General features: G+C 41.3%; 1 protein-coding gene across 7 annotated transcripts in view; it reads left to right on the top strand.

Moving 5' to 3' along the window:
* Positions 1-6: 6 nt before the first annotated feature.
* Positions 7-9785, top strand: part of Fbxl13 (F-box and leucine rich repeat protein 13) — a 273523-nt gene continuing 263744 nt past the window's right edge. For 5 of the 7 annotated variants that reach the window (XM_033756570.1, XM_033756578.1, XM_033756577.1 and 2 more), the window contains exon 1: positions 7-332. In XM_033756570.1, the coding sequence (XP_033612461.1) occupies positions 114-332 (219 nt within the window). In that variant the 5' untranslated portion in view covers positions 7-113. Of the gene's footprint in view, positions 333-363; positions 714-9785 lie in introns of those variants that run through there. The other 2 variants (XM_010637001.2, XM_010637008.3) reach the window with 2 other exon arrangements.

The following is a 9785-nucleotide window of genomic DNA, read 5'->3' as shown; positions in this document are numbered from 1 at the left end:
CTGCGTTCCGCCCAGTGGTTGCCAGGCTACGCCTCCCAGGGCCTCAGCGTGTGGCGGAGTTGAGAGAGCGCCTTGATCCCTCAGAGAGCAGCTTTACAGTCGGGCCTCTAGGCATGGCCTCGCTACGTACCGCCGACCCCGCGCTGAGGAACTACTTCAAGAAGCACTGCATTCCTCAGGTCTGCGAGGTACTGGAGCCAAGTAGTTGCGGACGCACGTCGAGTGTGGGGAGGTCGAAGCGGGAAGCGTCACGGAAGATTTCCCTGAGCAGGAGCTTGGACCGGAGAAGCCCTAGGGAGCTGGCGTGGACACCCCAAACGCCAGCTTCTAAGGTTTGGACCAGGAGAGCTTAAGGACAGAAGAAAGAGTGTGAAAGAGGTGCCGGAGTCTAAGGAGGAAAGGCAGGAGAGCGAAACATAGGAAACGTCTTAAGGAAAGAGCGGAGGTCACCCAAGAGCCTGAGGGCAACCTGTGGGAAGGCCCCTCATTATCCCATTGCCTTTGTGGTGCAGGGACTGCTGCTCTCTCCCGCCCCATTCGAGTAGAAGGGAAAGAGGCAAGGATGGGGTTGAGTAGTAGGTTCTGTGGGTTTGAGGGCAGGAGACTGAGAAAGTTTCCTGGTGATTTCCTTTTCTCTACGTGTAGTTGGTGAGATGTTCCCTGAGATCGCGTGTATTCGGAAGGACTAGGGGGTGCAGTAGGTTTGAGCAAAGGTAAGTTATATGAGAATGGGGAAGAGAGATAGCTAGAAAGGAAGTGACCCTCTGACCTCTGTCTACTCCACCCACTCCTGGCATTCCCAGCCGCCTGGGCTTGGGTTCTTGTTCCCAGCCATCTGAGCCCGGATGAAAATGTCTGCACTGCTAGGACATGGCATCCCACCCTACCTGTTAGGTCACAAGGCACCCACAACAGAACTTTAGTTGTTGCTATGGGCACATACTCAGCCATTCTCACTTCCTAGTCTCATGCCCCCGACCTAAGCCTGTCCCATGAACCCCCCTACCCCATCCGTAAAAGACCCAGCTTGATAAACTGGACTTGGACTCTTCTTTGGAGTTATTTCAGGAAGTCCAGCCTAGGACCCCACATTGGGCTGTCTTTGTTCTTTTACAGGGTCGTCACTCTTTATCTAGCATCTAAAATACAATATAAGTTTCTGTCAGGTAAACCTGGTAGTATTTCTCAATCTGTATTTTTCTATCAAAATTTAAACTAATACATTACAGGTTTCCTTCTGTGCTGCCCATGCTACAGTTCTATGCAACCACCAACATCAAACCTCTTTCCAGATACTATTTTGAGCAACATCCGAATGTGGCAAACCAAGCTCCTAGTGAGACTCAAAACTAAAGGTTACCACCTTCGCAGATTCCCTGCGAATTCTGGCTCTTAGCTACTACCCGACAAATGACAAATGTATCATGGGCAGAACTTAGCAAAGTAAACTCAAGGAAAAAGATTTTAGGTCCTTCTTTCTACCCTTGATCTTAGCCAAAAGGCCGAGAAGCAATAGGTCTTTCTGATGTAAGGTTTTGTTTGTTTTTTTTTAATCTTGACATATGTAATAGGCAGAACGCCAAAGAAAAAGTACAAAAGGACCAAATTATAACTTAACTGCTCTTAAAACTTTCCTCCTTTAGGAAAGGAAAACAGTTAAATAACATGCAGTAGGAAAGAATGGAAGCAAAGTAACCTGTCTTCCCTTTTCTGTGTTTCAGCGTAGACTTCCTTCATCTTACTCCTAGAAAATGCACATTTCGTATATTCATTTGCAAATGTAACACATGACACCCAAAAGACTAAATTCTGGCTAAGTGGCTGGCCCTACCTCACTTCCTGTGAACTGGCAGGGAGGCAGAGCTGGTATTTCTCCTTCATGTGCTGAGAGTCACCAAAATGAAACTTCATTAACTCAAGCAATTCATTGTGGGAAACACCTAAATGAAGGAAAATAGGTTCATCCACATCTAACAGCAATACAATCCAAGTCAGACCACTGACTGCTAGACACAGCCTAACAATAGATTCCGGAGGGTACAGTGTGATATATCTTGCACAGGAACTGCCTTTTCAGAAAATATGGCTCACACTATGCTTATTTCCTTGGTGTTAATAAGGCTTGAGGTTGCACAGCTTGTTTTCATCAACATAACAGTGTACTGGCAGGTGAAGATAAGACAGTTTGAAAATATCACTTTCTATACAAAATCATTATATTAAGCTTTAGGATGCAACCTAGCAAGAGATCCATTGTGTGTTACATGTTTTGTTTTTTGAGACGGGGTCTCACTGTGTAGTTCACACTGCTCTGGAACTCACCATGTAGCCCATGATGGTCTCGAACTCGCAGCAATCCTCCTGCCTCAGCCTCCCGAGTGCTGGGATTATAGGGATGCGCTACCACACCCAGCTGTGTGTTACATGTTTTAAAGTAGGAAATAATACAAATTGAGTCCCTTTTCACTTCAAAGAAACCTAGATACTCAGATAAACTTCATTCTTGGAATTCTGCCACTAGAGAACAAAATGGCTTCCTCTGAACTTCTCAATATCCATTGTTATCCATATGTTCACTATTTCAGCATCCAAAACACAAGCTTAGAGTCTATATCTCTTACTATCCAAACTTGGGGCTCAGAAAGATTCAGTCAGTGAAACTTTCTTTGGGGAGAGGGGGTGAGATAGGTCTAGATGTAGTTGAGGCTGGCCTTGAACTCACTAAGCAGCCCATGCAGGTCTCAAATGTGTTGATTCTCAAGTGCGGGGGTTACCAGCGTGCACCACCATGTCCATCTCAATGAAGGTTTCTTAGACATAAATTTATAAATTTAAATGTGTAAGTGCTTCAAAAATATTTCTTTAAAATATTCTGTTAGAATATAAAAACACCACTTGCACCCATATTTCAAAATAATTAGTAGTGTAAAATAAGACAGTATAGGTCAGCCTTTTATAATGCTTCCTCAAAATCCATACATGCCCCTCGCCCCCACCCCTGGCTCAGGATATCATTTACGACTACCTTCAAACCTCCATCACCACGATCTCAGCCACTTTCCCAATATACGTAAAAACCCTACCCCACAGGCCCCCAGTACGTGGTTCATAGATAAAAAAATACTTTCCAAACTCCCAATAGGTGCCTGTTGCTCTTATTCTGGACACAATTCAGACCCAGTTGCTCCTCCAGAAAACCTCTTCCCTCTTAACAGACAAAAACGCATAGCTCAATCCAAACACTTTTCCTAACTTCTTCCTTACTTTTTCACTGCACAGAAGTCCCCCCATCGCCAACAGAGGCTGCATAAAAACTTTCATAGAGACATTACACTGTCACTTAATGGTCCTCCATTGCCTACTTGAGGTTTTCTCCTTCCCTAGCCTTCACACTCACTACTGTTGACAGCCTCACATTCCAACCGAGAACAAATAAAATTCACTGCACTGGTGCACAAAATTACCTGTTACTGCCCATATCTTGACCCCCACCTTGACTGCCCTGCCATCCACTTTACCCCTCCGTTTACCATTTCTCTACCCTCTCTGTTGAACTCACTAACCTGCAAAATTAAATCCACTTGCTCGCTGCTGTTGTGCTCCAAAATCACTTACTACAGAAAAGGTGGGTGTTCACCAATAAGTCTGGACTTGTACAAGTTGGCATGAAAAGGCTGCATGATCAAGCCACTAGCCTATAAAGTCATGCCTTGTCCTAGACTCTTCCTGTTTGGCTGGCCACTTCTTGGAGCTCCTGGCTCATACTCCCTCATGGGCCTGTTACTCCTTGTCTGTTTCAGACCCTGTCTTTTAGACACACATGTCCTAGCTCACTTTTCAAGTGGCCACTGCTCTGTTTCTTACTGGTCCCCTCTCTTTCTCACCAGTGGCCTCACAACTTTGGTAAGTTTGAAGCAGCTCAAAGAGGACCCATGCTCCTATACCCAACCTCTTACTTTATTTTTTTATTTTTTTATTTTTTTGGTTTTTTGAGACAGGGTCTCACTATGTAGTTGAGACTGACTGGGAACTCACTATGTAGCCCAGGCTGGTCTTGAACTCATAGCAATCCTCCTGTCTCAGCCTCCCCTAGTGCTGGGATTAAAGGTGTGTGCCACCATGCCCAGTATTACTTCATTTTAAAAAAACCATCCTTAAAACCCAAGAAATGATAGGTCTGTCCCTCATCTACTCCTTTTGCCAGCCACCTGAGTTCCTTTTCCCAGCCACAAGATCCCAGGGAAAAACTCCTGCTCTGCTAAGACATGGGACATCCACCCCACATGCTAGGTCACAACATACCCATAATAGAACATTAGCTGTTGCTGTGGGCACATATAGTACTAAGACATTCTCGCTCCCCCAGTCTCACACTCCACCTTGGCCTAACCCACCTAAGCCCATCCCACTAACTCCCATCATCCTATCTATAAAAGACCCAGCTAAATAAACTGGACTTGGATTCTCCTTTGGAGTTACTCCAAGAGGTCCCACTTGGAGCTCCAAATTGGGGCTGGCAATCTGTTCTTTTACGGGTTGTCACCATTTGCTTAACTGGAAGGAGAGCCCAGTTGGGGGTGGTAACCTTCCGCTGCAGTTGGGAAGGCAATTTGGGATAGTCCTTCTCCTTTTTGAGTATACATATTAAAATATTTTACTACCTCTGCTCCTAGTTTATAAGGAGGTGCAAGAGAACAGTCTCCTATTCCCCCATGCCCATCTTGAACTCATGTGCTTTCCTGAAAAGATTATTAAGATGAATTCCATTCTGCACAAATCTTTGACTTAATTTCTGTCTTTAAGTTTTAGAATAATCTTTCATCACAGATTTCTGTGAATGAATGTTTAACCTCTTCTGAATTTGTATAGCCTAAAAACAACCCTAGTTGTCCACTTACAATATCATTTCCTGCCAATTTCTTAAGTAGAATCTTTTTTTTTTTTTTAATGCTATCTGGACACAGTGGCTCATAACCTGTAGCTCCAGCTATTGAGAGGCTGAGACTAAGGATTGCTTCAGCCAAAAATTGGGGACCAGCCTTGTAAGACCTGCCTCAAAAAAGAAATCCTACATCTTACTGAATCCTTACTGATTCTGTTGATTTTGGGGGTCAGTTTTCGAACTGGCCATTTTCAAATATTGCTTCTTTCCAATAAATATGTTACTTTTTAGAAACTATCATATACCTCTTTTTTTTCCTCTCCCCGCTTTTTTTCTTTTTGTGCCAATTTTGGATCTTTTTTATTGACTGCAGTCAAGTTTACTAATTCAGATTCACGCTTTGTTCAGTCCAGTCTTATTAAATACACCAAGTGAAATTTTAATATGAGACAGTATGTTTTATAGTTCTAGAATGTCCACTTATTCTTTCTAATATGTTCCAGTTGTTAAGATTATACAGCTTTTGGGCAGGGGATTTAGCTCAACGGTTCGGTGGCCTGCCTTGCAAGTGCAAGGACCTGAGTTCAATCCCCGGTACCAAAAAAAAGTAAAAAAAAAGATTATACAGCTTTTGGGCAGGGGATTTAGCTCAACGGTTCGGTGGCCTGCCTTGCAAGTGCAAGGACCTGAGTTCAATCCCCGGTACCAAAAAAAAGTAAAAAAAAAGATTATACAGCTTTTCATCTATTTTGTCCTTTTCTGTTTTTTGTTAATTGTTATTTTAAAACCATGGTATGACCCGATACAGTGGTACAGGCCCTTAATCCCAGGTAATTGGAGGCTAGGCCAGGAAGATTACACGTTTGAGGCCAGCCTGGGCAACTCTGTAAGACTCTGTCTCAAAATAAAAATGTTGGGATGTAGCTCAGTGATAGAGCACCCCTGGATTCCATCCCCAGTACCATAAGAAAGAAAAAGCCTCTTGGCTAGAACTGCCATCTTCTAGTAATTTGCCAAAATGATGAACAGAAGAAAAGGAAAGAGAAGAGTGTATGGGTATATGTTGTCTAGGTCTTTAGAAAACGGAGTTGTTCCTTTGGCCACATACATGTGAATCTACAAAAAGGGTGATATTGTAGACATCAAGGGGATGTGTACTATTCATAAAAGAATGTCACACAAATTTTTCCATCGCAAAACTGGAAGAGTCTACAGTTGGCATTATAAACAAGCAAGTTAATGGCAGGATTCTTGCCAAGAGAACCAATGTATATAATGAGGATATTAAGCACTTTTAAGAGCTGAAATAGCTTCCTGATGTGCACCAAGGAAAGCAATCAAACAGAAAGAAGCCAAAGAGAAAGGTACCCATGTTCAGCTAAAGAGCTTGCCTGCCCTACCCCAGGGAAGCACAGGTTTTGAGAACCAGTGGGAGGAGCCTGAGCTGCTGGGACTTATTCCCTATGGATTCATGGAATAAACTGGGGAGGTAGCTTTAGTGTTCAGTGCTTGCCGGGTGGCTAAAGTGCTCTAAGCCCTGAGTTCAATACCTAGCATTGCTAAAAATTATCTGAATTATAAAGATGTTTTCCTTAATTGTGTAGGAGTGTTGCACCCTCTCTCCAGTAAAATACTTAGAGAATATTCTTACTGTATCCAGTTGGATGTGTCATGTCCTTGCTCTTCAGACCCAATGTTTTTCTTGCTGAAAGATGTAAGGTGACTTATTGTGCAGCAGAGGTATGCCCATCTGGTTAGGAAATGGGCAAGTAGATATGAAATATTTATATTGGCTTGAAAATAGTCCCTCTAGATCACCACAGGAGAAAGTTTAGAAATAAATGGAAGGCAATTTATTCCATTACAGTTAAACTAGGAAGAGCTATCACTTGGAAATATTGCTATATTTTAAGAATCAAAAATTTGCCTTTGAAATCCTGCCTTTAAAAATAAATTGTCTAAAGCATCCTTTAAAAGAAGAGAGAGAAAAAATTGTCTGATATCTGAATATCAGGATTATCTGTAGGTTGGCTTCTATTGTTTGTTTCTTCTATTGATTAATGATCACATTTCTACCTCTACCTAGTCATTTATTTTATTGGATGTTGTGTAAAACACTAATGGTAGATATGGCATGAGATACATTCTTTGAGCAGAGGAGAATGTTTTTCTACAGGGTGAGAAGCTTTATGATCTCAATCCAGTCAAGACTGTGCTAGACTGAGGCTGGACTGCAGTTTTATTCAGTCAGTCCACATGTGGTTTGTCCTGGTTTCTTAGGCAGATCTCTTTGGGGCTTTTGCTTGAGTAGCTAGCAAGCTGTCTCCTAATCCTGAGAGGGTGTGAGAGGTTCAGTTTTGCCCTTCAGAGGGTCTGGAGCTCATCTCTTCAGCTTCCTACCAAGGTCCCAGCTTTAATATCTGGCAAATGTTGAGAGGCCAGCTATATGGAGGCTTCCCTCTTCCTCAAGATTGTGAGAGATGTAGTCTGCCTCTTGGGCATTGTTCCAGCTCCGCAGCCTCCTGTATGAACACTCCCAGAACTCAGCACATACCTTATGGGAGAAAGTGGCCACATTTGGGGCACCTCAGGTTTCTCATCTGGCATGTCAGCCCCTGCAGCCATCAAACCAGCCCACTGGTAGAGCTCCTCTGCCCAGGCCTAACCCAGTCCATATTCCATACCCAGAATTGGCAAATGTCCCCAGGAAAAGATGAGTGTGTGTGTGTGTGTGTGTGTGTGTGTGTGTGTGTGTGTGTGTTTGGTTTGTTCATTTCAGAAGGTTCTGCCTCCTCTGGAATTCCAAAGCTTTTCAATATCTTTTAAAAACACAATGTAAAAATAGTATCTGGTATTTTCTGGTTGTTGAAGTAAGATTATTGGACCAGAGTGGCTTTTGACATCTTAGAAGTAAAGTCCTCTGGAGACGGTATTTCCTCAGCTCCAGAGATACACTAGCTGTTCTCTTTGTCTCCTCTCCATTACCACTTCTAAATTATGTATCTTACTCCTTTTTCTAAAACCTCAGCTTTTTTTTTTAAGTTTGTAACATCTTGTTGAGCACCTGCTATCTTTATTGTATATCCACCTTTTTGTTGGTCTTTGTGTTTCATTGATACCTTCAGTATCTGGCTTCCTTTCTACCTTTATTCCTGTCATTCTTTCTGGCTTCAGTATCCAAGGAGATGTCACATTCACATCCTTAATGTCTCTTCTGATTATCTTTGCTTTCATTGTTCCCTAGATATGTGCTCCTGTGGTTATACTTTTGACTGTTTTCCTCCGGATTGCTGTAGTCTTTCTGAAATCTCTATGCTTTCACCTCATTTCAGCTCACTAACTTGAGAACACTCACTCTATTACAATCTCATTGACACCACCAGCTCAGTCAATCCTATCAGCTCTTACCTCATATCCTTATTTCTCTCTTTACTCCCCTTAGATTCCTTAGTTCATCACTGTTGTAGCTATTGAATAATGTGTCTTCACAAAATTTAATGGCTTAAAATGACATTAATTTTTCTATTAATGCTCACAATTATGGGAATTGATAGGATTTTTTGCTCAAAATCTGTCATGTGCTTACATGAAGCCGAAGTCATCTCAGACTTTTGTTCTGGCTTGATTATATCTCCTAAAGTTCAAGTGTGGGGATCCAACAGTGTTGAGAGGTGGAGTCTTTAGGTTCTGATTATGGCAGATCTACCTTCATGGATTGATAATACTGTTAATGATGGAAGGGGGTAGTTATTTTGGGAATGGATTCCTGATAAAAAGTTGAGTCCAGCCTTTTCCCTCCCTTTCATCTTCTCTCTCACCACGTGATGCCTTTCACCACTGCTATTATGATACAGTAGGAAGATTCTCACTAGATAGTGCTTCACAATCTTGAACTTCCCAGCCTCTAGAGTGATAAGTACTTTTTTTATAAATTACTCAATTTCGGCTATTGTGCCAAAGCAGCACAAGTAAAATCAAGTAAGACTAAAACATCTTCCTTCCTTACATCTCTGGCTCTGCTTTTATCCAAATTTTGGGATTCACACAAGAATAAAAAGAAGATTTTTTTTTTTGTGATTTAGAAAGTGAATTTGAAACCACAGTGGTCAGTCATGATTTTATCAGGAAATAATCTTTTTTTTCAAGGCTCATTTCTTCAGCTTTGCATTAATCATCTTTTCTGTAATAGACCATCATTATCTAATACAACTTTGTTGCAGTCTAGCTTTGTTGTCTACAAAACAGAGATATAGGAAAGCTTTATTTTATACCTTGGAACCAAGTATTTCTTTTTATTATTTCAAGGTATAAAAACTATTTTATTTGTACACAGGATTGTCAGGATTTACTCATTTAAACAAAAGAATATTTTCTTTTTAAAAATTAGTATATTTTTGCAATATAGTAGATGTATTCATTGTTGAAACATGTATTATTCCATCTTGATCCTTTTTACTTCCCCTTCCCTCCCTGCACTCCATTCCCAAGTCCCTTCCTTCCAAAATCTATTTCCCTATTTTCCAGCATCTAAAATAGTAATTTTATATTTGAAATAAATGGACTAAATGATCAGATGCTTGGAAATTTGGGCAGTAAAATATTTAATATGTATATACTACTTTACAGTTCAGGAAAATATATTTTAGAAATTCAGTTTTGTTTCTTTCTTTTTTTAAAAAAAAATCCAGTTTTTTTTTCTTTTTATTGAGATTATTGGTACATTCTAGGTATACAATACAATTACATTCATCATTGGGATTCTGTACCTTTACATAATAGGTCTTGATTCTCATTTTTCCCCTTGTCCCTGCCCTCCCTTCACCCCCTCCTCCCCTCCCCATTTACAAACACTTTATTTCCATTTTTTCAGTTTCTCATATTTTTTTCCTCTCCCTTATTACCT

This window comes from Fukomys damarensis, unplaced genomic scaffold (genome assembly GCF_012274545.1).
Source record: "Fukomys damarensis isolate Sample0158 unplaced genomic scaffold, DMR_v1.0_HiC HiC_scaffold_4, whole genome shotgun sequence".
Classification (NCBI taxonomy): Eukaryota; Metazoa; Chordata; class Mammalia; order Rodentia; family Bathyergidae; genus Fukomys; species Fukomys damarensis.
The sequence above is the reverse complement of the archived record's forward strand: the minus strand, read 5'-3'. Positions and strand labels throughout refer to the sequence as shown.